Consider the following 16,324-nt stretch of genomic DNA (forward strand, 5'->3'; position numbering starts at 1 on the left):
GCACTCAGCCAGTGAGTGCACCGGTCAGTCCTATATAGGATCCGAACCCGCGGGCGGGAGCGTCGCCGCGCTGCCAGCGCAGCACTCTACCAAGTGCGCCACGGGCTCGGCCCAGGAAACAGATTCTGAAAGGTTAAATTTGTGCAACTTCTACTGCATGTTAGAGCTGGGACTTGACTTCCAAATCCAGTGAGGTTTTTTTGATTCTTAGTTGGATGAAATTTGGCCCTAAGGGGCAAGAGAGCTAAGGTTGAAAGGGTAAATATTTATGTTCTATAATATTAGAAGAAAAGGTCCTTTGTTTCCTTTAATTTTAGGAAAGTAAAAATTAGGGAATTTCCCCATATTTACTTAGAGGATTCCCTTATCTTAGTTTCCTTTTTTAAGAAATCAGTCTGTTTTCATAATACCTTATTATCTTTTTCACAATTCCCTTTATAAAAACCTTTTAATTTTCTTTATTTTCTCAGATACTGTTTTTCTCCTAACAAAAATATTCTATAGTGTAAATAAGGACTATTTCTGTGTCACTATTTCATGCCAATATTTTATTAACTGAGAAAAACTCTAAATTCTTCCAGCTACAGATGACCCTCCCCGACCTACCTTTGACTCCTTGCTTTCTCGGGACATGGCAGGGTACATGCCAGCTCGAGCAGATTTCATTGAGGTAGGAGAAACATGTTTTTAGCACAAGGTAGGAAAACCTTTTTTTTTTTTGGTGGCTGCCTGGTACAGGGATCGAACCCTTGACCTTGGTGTTATCAGCACCATGCCCTAACCAACTGAGCTAACTAGTCAGCCCTGTTTTTGTTTCTGATGAAGCTTATATCTCTTACCCATAGTCTCCATATTACTAGAAGGAGTTTTTCAAAGCACTGTAATTTGTAGTGCCTTGAGGCGGCCTACATTTTCTTCCATTTGAATGTCTTTTCTCTTTTGTAATCATTTTCATGTGTGGAAACAGTAAAAGTTCTTCAGACCAAGAACCTGTTTCTTAAGTTGCATCAGTGCTGGCTCCTACTTCATTAGTAGGTATAGAATTTCTTCAGTCTAGTTCTCGTTCCATACATGGGGGTTTCAAGGTTGTACTATATCAGGGGCTGGCAAACTTTTTCTATTAAAGGCTATATAGTAAATATTTTAGGTTTTTCAGGCCATAAAGTTTCTGTTGCAGCTAAACTTTGCCGTTATTGTGCAAAAGCAACATAGATAATACATAAACAAATGAGTATTCCAGTGTTTCAATAAAACTTTATGTACAAAAACAGGCAGTGGGATGGATAGTAGTTTGCTGACTACTGCAATGTATCCATAAGTATATAAAGAAGGATGAATATGTATAAAAAACTGTGTATGTTCCTTGCTCATCCATGGAATTCAAGCCATGTGAATGTATTCACAAATCTTTTGATTTATCATCTAATCCATAATTACAGTGCTCCTGGAGATAACTTGAAAGTTTAACAAACTATAAACTGTTTTGCTAGCCACACCCAGGTTAGCATTTTATTCATGGCAGGTGATATTGTGGAGCTACCCTGTAGGTACTATCCCCGTGAATGTACTCACTGAGTGGAATATGAACAAATCAACCGTTGAACTTTATAAGCAATATTATTGAATAAATAGAGCCCTCAAAAAGTAATAAAAGGTAGATGAATTACTGCAACAATTTTCTTACCTAAGTATTTGAAGATCTGTAATCAAAGTTGATTTTCTCAGGAGTGAACAGACTATTTTTAATTTTTAGAACAATAGTTTTGACTTCATTATTCTAAGTTTTTGTTGTCACTATTACCTGAAAGCCTCTCAGATTTTTCCCACGACTTTCTGTTACTTGTGGGAGTATCCTGGCCTTTTATCCCATTTAGTGTTTTTTAACAAGCATTTGAGTATTTTCTGTTTGCTTCTAAAGCATGGCTACTGTAAAGGCATTAATCAAAACTGATGGGTTTGGGGTGGGGATTTTTTTTTTCCCCCAAACAGGAGTTTGACAATTATGCAGAATGGGACTTGAGAGACATTGATTTTGTTGAAGATGACTCGGACATTTTACATGGTAACACTTTATTTTATCAAATGTTATTGAGTACAGACTATGTTATGACACTATGTTGGGAGCTAGGAATATAAGGGTGAATAAAACATGTTTCCTGCCTTCATGGAATTCAAAATCTAGTGATTAAGTTGCTGAACTTACCCTGTTGTAGGTTTTTGACTACACTGAATAAGCTTTGTGATGATGGTGAAAATATTGGTCATGTAATAGTAGTTGGGAATATCCCATCCCTTGAACTGTGGATCTCTTATTTGACTGAGGTAAGTGGTGGCCCTCACATGCCTCCTTAGAAGGAAAGGGATTCAGTGTGAGCCTTGGGACTTCAGGAGCACCTACTGATACTATATGTTCATTTGTTACTCCAAATTTCCCATAGTAGGGAAAAAGAGTGGAAATTCTTCAAGGGTTTTTAGGCCAAAATTGGGAATTTCTTGTTTCTCAAAACTGTGTAATTTTTAGCACTTCTGAATTCTAATCTTAAATTAGCCCTCTAAGGGTTTATGTCAGCTCTTCTGTAATAACTTAAGTGGTGAATGCCGCAGGGCTGTTAAAAGTGGATGTTTAGGCTTTCATTGAGTTTCTTTTTTTCCCTCTTTCTGCTTTCAGTGAACTACATACTTAAAATAATCCCCAGTCTTCCTTTTCATTTCAGCATAGAACTGAATATGATTCAGTAGATCAATAATGCTCTGTTGGAGTCTATATTCCCCAAACAACATCTTCATTATTTCTCTTAAATCTACATCCCAGGCAGAAAATGCAAGTAGAATACTTGTTGAATTATAAATCAAGTTTTCATGTTGCATTAATTGGTACTCTGTCACTAGAAGGGGAACTCAGTTCTTCTGTCCATGGAAGAGCTGCCTGGGTATTTGTTACACCAGATCTGGGATCAAGAGAGTCCCCAAAACTTTTAGTTTCAGAATTTTTTTTCTACACATTTCTTGAGCAGTTTTCCTTGCAAATTCTCATTTCTCTTCTTTTCTCCCACACAACTTTAAGGAAAGTCAGAGTGATGCAGATTGAACTAAAAGAGGAAAGCTTGAAAGCAAACTACTTTAGCATTCACTAGATTAATTGTATTTGTTCAATCCTTTATGTCAGTCTTTTCTGTTCAATCTCAGTGACTCATGTTTTCTGTTCTCACCTCTTGTGTTATTCCCTTAAAGATGGTATGTAGATCACCATTCAGTATTTCTCCTCATACACATCAGCTTTTATTAAAATGGTATTGTTTCCTGACTTGTATCTTTCTTACCAGAACACCAGACTACTATACTCGAAAAGGTCAGCTTCATAAATATGATCCTTTTAGATACTGTTCAAAAATACCAAACTTTTGAAAGTCAAAATTTTTAATGTCAGTAATGGCTCAACAATGTAAGGGACTTGCTGAGTCATTTCTTTAGGCCCTAATCCAAGGTCTTCATTCTTATGTCTCAACATTATTTAGAAAACTGTAGTAATGGTTGGTATTTAATTTCATTCTTCATTCTTTGTAGAAGCAGGATTTGCAATTTCTCCCGGTGCACTTGTGGCCCTTTCAGTAATTAAGCGGGGACAAAAGGAACAATCAGAAAGAAGTAATTGATTGATTAGCAATTTTTAGTTCAGTTAGCTTTTCAAACCTATAACATACTTTAGTTATTTGTGCTCTTTTTACAGTTTTTACAACACTGTAAATCACTGTTTTTCATTTGAACTAGAACTGAAGCATCACTTATTAAATTCTTATGCATAAGTAGCTTTAACACAACATAAATAATAATCCTTTCCCCCTTGCCCAATAGTGACCTTTAAGATGTTTAGATGGGTGCTTTTAAAAAGATGATATCATTTTAGAGAGGTTTGGAGATGAAGGGGCTGACTTGCTGGTGCCACAAAGAGATTCTTTGTTATGGTTCTGAGTTCTTATAGTAGCTCCTCTGGTAGCATGACCCATGTCCAGGGGCTTATTGCCCGTGAGCAGTTTCTCCTAAAACACTCAGTGGAAGGGACTAGGAACCCAAGGAGACTCGGGAAGGTATGGCAAGGAATTTTTCAGCATACCTAGAATAGAGAGAGAGACACAAATTTTTTGGAAATCAGGACACAAATTCAACCTCAGGCTTGCTTCTGAGTCACTATGTAATCTTGAACAGGTCCTTGAAATCTTGCTCCCTGATTCTTTGTGTCCCCTGCCAGTAAAGCAAGGGTGACACTGATTAGTCAGAGAATGTAAATGTCTCCAATGAAAGATGGTACATAATTCAGATGGGTGTTACTACCATTCCATTATACTATTATACTTTTAATATTACTGAGCATTAACAACATTCCTTTTATGTTCCCTCACTTATAACTACCGGAAGGAAGCAGACTGTGTGTGGGTTTTGTATTCTGAACGCATCTAGCATATCAGCTGATGCCACCAAGCCCTTTTCCTCACCCAAACAAAAGTCTTTTGCTTTGATTCCTAAAATTTGTTTAATAAAATTGGTTTGCATGGTCCATTATAGAGGCCTAGTACACAATGGAGGGATAATTAATTGCATTCCAGTCATACCAGAAAGCTTTCAGAATGGGCCCAAAAAAGATTCTGCAAGTGAAGCAATGTCTGAGGAAGAAAAATAAGAAAGTTCCGGGATCCCTAAATAACACTTGCTTTCATTGCTTTTCATGTTTTATTGAAATAAGTAGAAATTTTTGGTTCAGAAAGAGATACAGAAGACTCAACTTGGAAATCTCCTATTTTATCATAAGTTGTGAAATCTCAGTGCAAATGCTTATTGTAGTTCCCCTCTTACTGACATCTCTTTCCCCATCTCCTTTCATTTGTGAAAATCTCTCCTAAATGTGTGGACTACACTTTTTCCCTAGTTTCTCGGTGTCCTAATATCCTGGGTGTGGTGTCTTCTAGTCATTGTTGTCCCATAACCCAGGCAAGCAAGAGGCATAATGAATTCTTCCTGTGTTTCAGGTCTGTGTTTTCAACACTTCTCAGGATTGATTGCACATTAGTAAAATTTACTCTTCCTCTATTTGGAAAGCTGATTTCAGCCAGATTTCTCAGCTAGGCATTGATCCTCTCCTCCCTACCCCCGTTTTTCAGATTGTATTTCTTCGGTCTCTATTGTCAGTGCTTACATGCTTTAACAGTTAGTAGATCAGAGGTCTAGCCTGGTCTCTGTGTGCATTCACCGATTGGCGGTGCTTGGTACTTTATAGTGATTTAGCTGTTTTAAACATAGGACATTTTAGGTATAAATACTGTTAGTAATAGCTAATTCAAATAGCTCTTACTGTTTGTCAGGTACCATTCTAAGTTCTTCACATATAGGTTGCTTAATCCTCACAAAACTCTATGAGTTGAGTATTATTATTGTCTTCATTTTGCAGATGAGCATGGAAAGTCAAGTAATTTGCCTGAAATCATACAGCCATCAAGTGGTAGAGCCATCCCCAGGGTCTGTGTTCTTAATACTGTATAATACCTACTATCTTTACAACATTGAATTTTTGTTGCTGTTTCTTTTTTGTGAGGTATCATGTTAGTTATCTTCTATAGCTTCGCCACATTCCTGAGAAAAAGGAATAGATATTTTCCCATTTTACATTCAAGGAAATGCATGAAGAAGTTAAGTAATTTGCCTAAGGCTTCGTAGTTGCTGACTTTAACCACTAGGTCCTGGTCTTCTTCCCTTCATACAATTATCTGTGTGCATCTTGGTCAAAAGCTCAAGGGAGAAGTGACTTTTAAAAGCTTTGCTTCTGGGGAATACCTGAGTTATAGGTTTGTGCTTGTTGCTTGTTGTGCTTGTGCAGGGTGCAATAGGGATTTTGATTGGCCTCCCTGCATTTAAGCCCTCTGAATTGGTTTTCTTGCCAAGCAAGCAGTAAGTGCCTTCTGTCAAGAAAACAGAAACATGTTGCCAGCTATTTTGAACAGTGTTAGAAATACATTGCAGTGGGAAGGAGCTGCCTCTGACTTCTGCCCACTTCTTGAAATATTTTAAGACTAGCCGTTTGGAAACTTTATCAGACCCCATTGTAATCACAGGGAGACTATGTTTCTCCCAAAGCTGAAATTTCAGAGGCCTTGTATCAGTGGACAGGTTAGGGTGGTCTTGGTTTGTTTGTTTTTAATAATATCTGGTTCTTTGTTTGCCAGCTTATGCTGGAGCTTCCAGTTGCTTTAAGTAGAATGTGAACTGATGATTCTCATTGTTACAGTGTCTGCCTTCTGTGTTGTAGTCCTCCCTGGGTTATTCATGCAGTTAAGATCTTATAATCAGTTGTTGCTATCTTAGAGTGCTTTCTAAAGAAAAGAGATATGAATTTTTCTCTGGGAGAATTCCAGTTCTCCTCCCATTTGCTTCTATGTGTTTTTTTCCTTCGCTTTGTTCTTCAGAGCCAGTTCTACAAGTTTAAACCACTGAAATGATCAAGCAGCAGAACTAATTATCAGCAGTATTTATTTACAGATTTTTTTTGGTAAACAGTCTCTTCAGTTTTTTTCTTTTTTAATTAAGTCATTCCTACACAAATCTCAGGAAACATCATGGTAAAGTTACTGCCTTACAAAAACTATAGAACTGTTTGGTGAAAATTAGCAGTGATTTCCTTTGGATCTTCAAGACATTTCTTTCCTATTGAACTCATCTTACTGGAGAGATAAATGAGACAAGGCCTAAAAAGAGCCTAAAATATAAGTACTCAGTGTATTTTAGCTATTGTTATTACATTCGATTCCCTTTCTGCCTTGAACTGTTGACTTAATTCTTCCTTTCTCATAAGAGATAGAGTCCACTATAGGACTTTTGTATTAGGTTATACTGTATGTCAGTGATGCTTCCTCTCCCTCTTTTTACCTTCCCCTTCTACCACATAGGCATGTAGAGTGCATCTTCACCAGCATAGCATTCTAAAGCCCATCATTCCACAGCAGCTGTCATAAAACAGTGGCAGGGTATGGGGGCATTCTATGGTATCTGGACTTTTATATGGAACAATCCCATAAATCAAGAAAGATTTAATTTGTAGAAAGAGTTCTGCTACCTAAAAAAGTTTGAAAACCATTGCCTTAAATCTTGGACCTGACAGTATTGAATTATTTTTAGTTTGTGGGCAGTTATGAGGAAAAACGAACCAATGTTGTTTAAATCTTTGAACTTGTTAAAAATGAACAAAAAGAATACATGGCAGTTAATTTTTTTTATACTTAAACTCTAAAAAATATGTATTCACTCACCTCTCCAGATTGTCCTTCTGGGACTTGTTATTTTTATCTCAGACCCAAGGTAGAATGGCCTGGATAAAGTATTTCTGGACATCTCCCAATGATTGAAATTTTATATATATATAAAATTTTATATTTATATATAGCACATCTGCTCATAGCCCAGCATGTAAGATTTTGGTATTGAACCTTCTAATCTAAGAATATCTAAGGGCAACTAGCAGCGAGATGCACAGTAATGAGTCAGTATGGAATATCCAGAATATCTCTATTATCTTGCCAGGGCTATTATATTGCACCAGGATTACACTTTGCTCAACAACTTTTGTTTGCTTTCATGTAATAAAAGAAATTGTTGCTTCTAATGAGCCATTTTGTTCTGTTCTCCTACTTGATTGGTCCCACTTTTTTTCTACCCTAATATGTAGTTCCTGCAGAAGTGTGGGTTTCACATTGTTCCATGGAGATTACCACTGGGAAATGTAGCTGGGACTAGAGTAGGGAAAAGAGATTCAGGTAGAGCAGATCTGACCTATCCATTCTAAATAAGATTGTATTTGAAAACAAGTTTTAAAACTTACTCTAGCAGAACGTATAAATCTGTGCTAACTCATTGCCCACATGGACTAAACTTGAACTTGGATCTCACATTCTTTGGGTGAGGAATGAGATTGTATTGCTGTTTGAGTTTATCAGCATTCCAGAGGCTCTAGGCTTAGAGACTCTAGGCTCTGTTTTGGAATGAAGCTTATTATCTTGAAAGGAGTGATTCTCATACATAGCCAAATTCTTTGCTACAAAGGCTGGGTGTGTTATTAGAAATTATATTACCTAACATTTGAATAACGTTTTTTTGTTTTTCTTTCTTTTTTTTTTTTTTTGTTTTAATGTGTTTTCATTTTTCAAAGGACACATGCAAGGTCATTATGTTGTGCTCTGGAGCCTCTTTCTTCTGCAAATACATTCAGTAATTAAGACAAAACCCACCAAACTCTCAATTTACACAAAGTTTAAGGAGATAACAAGTTATTAAGATAGTTCCAGAATCTAATGCAGTCATTAAATCTTAAGGTGCCTTCAGAATCCATAGATGAGAAGAGTGATTTAATGTAGCATAGTGCTAAGTTATGCATTACTCATTTTTTTCTGGAGTTGTTAATAATTGGTCTTATTCTTAGCCCTAGGGGTCTTCCGACTATAAAAAGCCTGTGGAAGTTTTTTGCTTCTGAGATCTTTTTTTAAATACACATTTCATTTTCAGTTAAGCCAGATTTATGATATGGGACTAAAAGGAAAAGTAAACCTACTAACACAGAGAAAGTAAACATGTTGGAAAATTTCAGTGTTTTTCCTGTTCAAGGCTCTGGAACTGGACTGCCTAGGTTTGGATCCTGCTCTGTACTTCGCAGCTGTATGATATTGGGCAGGTTGTTTTGTGTGTATGGTATATAGGGCATAGGAAGTAGTGATAGGAAATGAGAGTGGAAATGTAAGCAGGATTAAGACAATAAAGGTTCTTGTATAACATGTAAGAGTTTGAACTCCTGTAAATGGATAGGAAGCCACTGAAGACTTATAAGCAGGGCAATTACACTATCAGATTGTGCTCTAAAATATTACTGTGAGGGCCGGCCCATGGCTTGCTTGGGAGAGTGTGGTGCTGACAACACCAAGGCCACAGGTTCGTATCCCTATATAGGGATGGCCGGTTGCTCACTTGGGAGAGCGTGGTGCTGACAACATCGAGACAAGGGTTAAGATCCCCTTACCGGTCATCTTTAAAAAAAAAAAAAATATATATATATATATATATATATATATATATATATATATATATATATATATATATTTATATTTATTTATTTATTTCTGTGGTACCCCATTTGGAGGGGGTGAATTAGAGTAAGGGGAGAATGGAGTCAGGAAGAGAGTAATAATGCCTCTCTGACAAGATGGCATCAAGATGATGAGACAGGATGCCTGAGCCTAGGAATATGATTAGGAATGAAGAGATGAATTTGAGAGAGATTTAATTGTTAAATATAGGTAAAACTCATTGACTGACTAGATATGGAGAGAGGAGGAAGGAAGAGTCCAAGTCGATTTCTGTCTTGGACACCTAGCTTTACTGTGATGCTTTTAACTAAAATAGGAGTTTTAGAGGATTGGAAAGGGCTAAAATATAAATTTGCAACTGAAAGCCACGTGATTAGAGATATCCACTAGGATCTGGAGCTTAAAATAGGTATCTGATTTGAGATTGTATGATTTGATGGTACTTGGAACCATAAAAGTAGATGAGTCTATAGGAATAACATGAAGAGTGAAAAGAGAAATGAGAACACAACCCTTAGGAACTCTGAAGATGGAAAAAGAGTGGCCAGGAAAAGAAAGAACCAGAACTGTTGTATTGATTAAAACTTCTACTATCCACTGCCTCTTTTCTTCTTATTCCCTATGTCTTTAACATGAGACTAAAGCCAGGAAAGGACTGGGACATGGGCAACTAAGCAGGACATGGCTTTTACATTGGTTAGGCTACTTAATGGAACTTTTCATTACAGAATGCAAAATTCTACACCCTAAAGAGTTGCTTCTCTCCCTCCAACTGAAAACTGATAGTCTGGGAAAATGTCTGCACTGCACTTTTATTCATGTTAGTTTTGTCTTGACATTGTCTCTTGAGCTTATTCCTGTGCAGTTGTGACCACAATCAATATTCATTTTTTTTTTTTTTTTTTTTTTTTTTTTTAGAAAGATGACCGGTAAGGGGATCTTAACCCTTGACTTGGTGTTGTCAGCACCACGCTCACCCAGTGAGCAAACCCGCCATCCCTATATGGGATCCGAACCCGCGGCCTCGGCGCTCCCAGCGCCACACTCTCCCGAGTGAGCCACGGGCTCAGCCCTCAATATTCATTTTTATGACTACTCTAATAGATGTAATTTCTAGCCCACGTATTACTGAAGTTTAGACATTCACTGTATGTAATAATATACATAACAATCTTCAAAAGAGGTGTTTAGTAGAAAGCAGAAATTATAATCTACAGAGTAATGTTATATAATATATACATAGGGAAAAAGAATTTCACTGTGATTTACTGGTAGAGAAATTCATAATGCTAGGATATTTTTATGTTCCCATAAGCAAATTTTCCAGATTAGTGAGTGCAGAATAGTTAGCAATGTGAGGTTTAAAGTTGGGTAAAAGATTATTTTCATCTTGGCTGTATTTATTTATATTACTTATATATATATTATTTATATGTACATATTTATTTATTTATAGCTCTGAAGATGGCTGTGGTAGATATCTATCATTCCAGGTTAAAGGAGAGACAAAGACGAAAAAAGTAAGTATAAAAACCATCCTGCCTTCTTTCAGCTTTTTGTATAGTCCACATATAGTCTATAAGAATGTTGTTCTACTTGTGGCTCATCTTATCTTCACTGGGCCTCAATTTTTCCATCTATCAAATGGGGATAATAATCCTCATCTTGTTTTTAACTCCTCTTTTCTTACTTTTTCTTGATGTTATGATGAACAATGAATAATGTGGGTATTAGTCTGCTTTTGAGTTGTATAATAGAACACCTGAAACTGGGTAATTTGTAAAGAAAAGAGATGTATTTGGCTCATGATTCTGGGACAGCTGCATCTGGTGCATGCCTCAGACCGCTTCCACTCATGGCAGAAAACAGCAGGCAACTGGTGGGTGCAAGCAGATCACATGGTAAGAGGAAGTGAAAGAGAGAGAGAGAGAGGCAGTGCCAGGGTCCTTTAAACAACCATCTCTCACAGGAACTCACTTACTACCCACCTCCCCCATAGAAGGCATTAATCTATTCATGAGGGATCCACTCCCCATGACCCAAACAGCTCCCAACACTGCCACATTCGGGATCAGATTTTAACATGAGCTTTGGGGGAACAAAGGTTGGGGGGATAAACATATCCAAATGATATCAGTGGGTACACTGTTTCAAATTCTGGAAAAAAGGAACAAGGTAAATTCAAGGTGTAATTAGGTTGTTACACTTTTTTTTAATGCTCTCATTCTCATGGTTCATTTTTTATGAGATTCTTTTATCTAAAAGGATTTCAAAGAAATTCTGCACAAATTTTAGGCACCCTGGTTATTCTTTGAAACAGGTCAAAAAATACACGTTCAGACTTAGAAATTATGGATCTCAGACCCCTATCAGATTACAGAGACCTTAACAGTTCAGAGAGGGGTATGCAGAAGGTGTGAATGTGCATGTATATATGTATATGTGTGTAGACATGTCTGTTACTGTGGTGTTGATAACTACAGACACAGTGGTATCTCAACAATAAAATGGAGAAGGACTTGGGAGGAACCAGGACATGATCTAAAGCAAAGCTTACTCTCTGCATGTCTGGAGTTAGCTTCCATGAAGTGCTGAAGAAGCTTACCGAGTTACTCCTGTGAGAAACTTCATTGCTAGTCATGTATACCTCTGGTATATATCAAAGGTCTGTATGGTTTAGTTAAATTTTATTTTGCTTAAAACACACAATTAGAACTAGAGAGGATGGTAGAACTCAGTTGTTGAGGTTGCTGTTAGAGCTTATGTTTTATGATGCCCTTCCACTAAATATGCACAATATGTATTTATTTCAAATAGTTTCAAAGTGTTGTGTGAATGCACAGTTGTAAATGCTGAATGTGAGCTTATGGTTAGCAGGTTTCTCTGCTGTGGTTAGCAGGCTGTTCTCAATGATCATTTCCACAAACTGAATAGATTAATTTTATGATGTGGACACAGATTCCCTTCTGTTTCATCTTAAGTGACAGACAAGTGTTTTTCAATATTTGTGAGTAGTCGTTGATTCATCCAATAGTTACTGTGAATCTATGCCCAAGGAGAGGAAAAATGTGTGATACTTGAGAGCCTAAAATTGTGTCAGTGATTCACTGGCCTGCAGAAGTCTGTGGGGAGTGACTTCTTTGGATCTTGATATTCCACCTCAGAGTGTTAAAGATATCTAATAAAAGTTACATGTGGAAGACATTACTAAACGTGAAACTAATTCTAATGCACAGATTATTGTGGTTTTTCACTCTAGAATTATAAGAGATCATGGATTAATCAACCTTAGAAAGTTTCAATGTAAGTATCAGCAGTCTTCTTTTTTCCCCCTAACATTATTGAATAGTTTAAAATCATTTATGGCAGTAGTTCTCAATCTAAGTTGCATATTAGCAACACCTGGGAGGATTTGAATTCTATTGCTAGGGTATCAGATGCCCAGATTAATTAAGTCAGAATCTCTGGGGACAGAGCTAGAGAATCTGTATTTTTAAAAGTCTTCAAGGGCTGGCACATGGCTCAGTCAGGAGAGTGTGGTGCTGATAACACCAAGGCCATGGGTTCAGATCCCATATAGGGATGGCCGGTTAGCTCACTGGGTGACCGTGGTGCTGACAACACCAAGTCAAGGATTGGGATCCCCTTACCGGTCATCTTTTTAAAAAAAAAAAAAGTCTTCAAGGTGATCCTAATCCATAGAAAGAGTTAAAACTATTAACTTATAGTCAACAACACTTGCATGAGAATTTTTTTTTTAATTAGTAATTACAGCATGAATATTAATGGATTGTTTTCTAGGTAGAGTCATGTTTTGAAACTATGTTTTAAATGTAACATAACCTTGATCTTCAGGTTGTAAAAATATTTTTGTAGAAAAATCAGCAGAAAGTGATACCTTCATTTTGCATGATGGTAAATATACCAAAAAATAACATTTAACATTGTATGATGGTGATAATAAACATAAAATTATTTTTAAATGAATGCTAGCTTTGACCTTACTGTTTTATATTTTTATCTTAATTTTTATAGCAAAAATTTATTTTTTATTTTATTTTATGGGGTTTTTTTTTTTTTGGCCACAAATATGTCTTAATACATTTAAAAAGACTAAGATCATAGAATATATGTTCTCTGACCACAATAACAGAAGGAAATTTAGAAAATTCACCAATTTGTGGCAATTAAACAATACTCTCCTAAATAAACAATAGGTAAAAAAAGTCACAGGGAAATTAGTGTACTTTGAAATAAAAATCAAAGTGACATATCAAAATTTATAGGATGCAAGGCTCAAGCAGTGCTTCGAGGAAAATTCATACTTGTAAACATCTATATTAAGAATAAGAAAAATCTCAAATCAGTAATGTAAACTTCCTACATTAAGATAATAGAAAAAGTAGAGCAAACTAAACCAAAAGCAAATATAAGTATGAAATAACAAAGATTACAACAAAAATATATGAAATAGGGAATTGAAAAACAATAGAGAAAGTCAACAAAACCAAAAAGTTGATTCTTTAAAAAGATCAATAAAGGACCGAGCCTGTGGCGCACTCGGGAGGGTGCTGCGCTGGGAGCGCGGCGACGCTCCCAGCGGCCGCGGGTTCGGATCCTATATAGGAATGGCCGGTACACTCACTGGCTGAGTGCCGGTCATGAAAAATAAAAAAAAAAAAAAGATCAATAAAATTTGCAAACCTTTAAGGGCTGATGCATGGCTCACTTGGGAGAGTGTGGTACTGCTAACACCAAGGCCATGGGTTCGGATTCCTACATAGGGGTGGCCAGTTAACTCACTTGGGAGAGCGTGGTGCTGACAACACCCAGTCAAGGGTTAAGATCCCCTTACTGGTCATCTTTAAAAAAAAAAAAAATTTTGCAAACCTTTATCTAGACTGAACAAGAAAAAGAGAAAACGAAATCACTAAAATCAGAAATAAAGTAGGGGCATTATTACATTGTCGTTATGGTTTTTTGTGGTGGTAAGATTTAGTTTCTTTCTCTTTCTCATTTGCTTTTTTGTTCCACCAGTGGGTTTTGTTCTTTCTTGTGTATTTGTTTTAGTGATTACTGTTTTTTGGGTTCCAGATGCAGGACTTCCTTGAGGGCTGGTCATATGGTAGAGAATTCCTGTAGTTTTTGTCTGAAAAATACACTATTTTTCTCTCATTTCTGAAGGATAGCCTTGCTGGGTATAGTATTCTTGGCTGGCAGTTTTTTTCTTTTAATATTTTGAATATATCATCCCATTTTCTTCTGGCCTATAGAGTTTCTGTTGAGAAGTCTGCCGTTAGTTTGATAGGGGCTCCTTTATAGGTGACTTGATGCTTTTCTCTTGCTTCTAAGATTCTGCCTTTGTCTTTCAACTTTGCCAGTTCGACTATAATGTGTCTTTGAGAGGATCTTTTTGGGTTGAGTCTGTTTAGGGGTATTTGAGCCATCTGGATCTGAAGGTCCATGTCTCTTCCTATGTAGTTTTCCATTATTATTTTGTTGAATAGGTTTTCTATGCCTTTTCCTTTCTCCTCCCCTTCTGGAACACCTATGATTCAAATGTTTGTGTGCTTAAGGTTGTCTGCTAGTTCTCTTAGATTTTCTTCATGTTTTAAATTTATTTTTTCTGGGTTTTTTTTTGTCTGCCTGGATTATTTTGAAAAGACTACCTTCAAGATCAGAAATTCTTTCATCTGCTTGTTATAGCCTGCTGCTTAAGTTATTGGCTGTGTTTTTTATTTTGTTAAGTGAATCTTTCAGTTCTATGAGGTCTGCTACATTCTTTTAAGGTTTTAATCTCTTTGTAAATTTATTCCTTCATATCATGGATTTTTTTTCTTGTTTCATTTTGTTGTCTAACTGAGTCTTCTCGTATCTCAGTGAGTTTCCGGTTGTTGCTCAGAATTCCTTTTCAGTCATTTCAAGGATTTCCTGCTCTGTAGGGTCAGGTATTTGAAAATTATTGTATTTTTTTCATGATGTCATCTTTTCTTGGGTTATTGTATTTCTAGTATCTCTATGTTGATATGTGGTCATCTGGTAGAGCAGTTGCTGCTTTTTTAAAAAAAGAAAAGATGACCAGTAAGGGGATCTTAACCCTTGACTTGGTGTTGTCAGCACCACACTCTCCCAAGTGAGCCACGGGCCAGCCCAGTTGCTTCTTTTATTACTCTGTAGTGGGATTTGAGGAAAGAGATGTCCCTCTTCTTTTTCTGGCCTCTGTTGGTGACTACCTTGTGTCAGTGCAGTCAAGTATCTGATAGGCTGCCTGTATGGTAGCTGTAACTACTGCTGTGCATTGAGCCACTTTTTCAGCAGCCGTGGCTGTGGTGGTGGCTGTGGTGGGCCACCCATGTGGAAGTGGTGTTTTTGGCATGCTCTCTTGCCTGCTTCTGAGTAGGGAGTGCTACCCTGGACTCCTGCCTAGGACCCTGGGTGTGCTTTTCTGCCTGCTTTCAGGCAGAGGGGGTTGCCCTTGGCACCTGCCTAGGACCCCGGTGACCTTACTGTTTTAAATATTGGAGGCACCTAAGCTGGACAGAAAAATTCCTTGTACTACTACTTCTACAGTGTAGTCTATTCTGCAAGTAAGAATGATGATCTCATAATAATAATAATTGCAATATTTATATGAAAATGTATATAATAGTTGTGAGTCAATACTTTTTTTTGTAAAAGTACATACTAGTTATTGTAGAACATACTTAAGTTGATGGAATCTTATAGGGATATCTCTTTGACACTCTGTGGCACTGTAGGGTTCAAGTCAGCTAGTCAGAGAGGTTAAATGTCTTTTCAATCTGGATAAATATCTGTATATAGTTTTTAAAAAATATAGTCGTGATTATAAGTGTGTTACATTTTATGTCCTTAATTTTTCCATTTTGGATTACACATTTTTGAGGTTACTGTGGTATTTTGAGGATGTCACTTTTAATAGTTACATAATTTTGCATATATACATATATATAATCATATGCTTGTCTTTTATATTTAGATATTTAGCCTGTTTGTTTCTAAAAGGTGACCGATAAGGGGATCTTAACCCTTGACTGGGTGTTGTCAGCACCATGCTCTCCCAAGTGAGCTAACCAGCCATCCCTGTATAGGGACCCGAACCTGTGGCCTTGGTGTTATTAGCACCACACTCTCCCAAGTGAGCCACGGGCCAGTCCCTTGTTTTCAGTTTTTAAAATCAGCATATAAAT

General features: G+C 36.9%; 1 protein-coding gene across 4 annotated transcripts in view; it reads left to right on the forward strand.

The window, feature by feature from the left end:
• TADA2A (transcriptional adaptor 2A) overlaps positions 1-16,324 on the forward strand; it is a 55,585-nt gene that overhangs the window by 26,737 nt on the left and 12,524 nt on the right. For 3 of the 4 annotated variants that reach the window (XM_063110516.1, XM_063110519.1, XM_063110517.1), the window contains exons 7-10: positions 582-670; positions 1,990-2,062; positions 10,573-10,636; positions 12,376-12,419. In XM_063110516.1, the coding sequence (XP_062966586.1) occupies positions 582-670; positions 1,990-2,062; positions 10,573-10,636; positions 12,376-12,419 (270 nt within the window). The remainder of the gene's footprint in view (positions 1-581; positions 671-1,989; positions 2,063-10,572; positions 10,637-12,375; positions 12,420-16,324) is intronic. The other variant, XM_063110520.1, reaches the window with a different exon arrangement.

The sequence above is a fragment of the Cynocephalus volans genome, chromosome 10 (genome assembly GCF_027409185.1).
Source record: "Cynocephalus volans isolate mCynVol1 chromosome 10, mCynVol1.pri, whole genome shotgun sequence".
NCBI classification, from domain to species: Eukaryota; Metazoa; Chordata; class Mammalia; order Dermoptera; family Cynocephalidae; genus Cynocephalus; species Cynocephalus volans.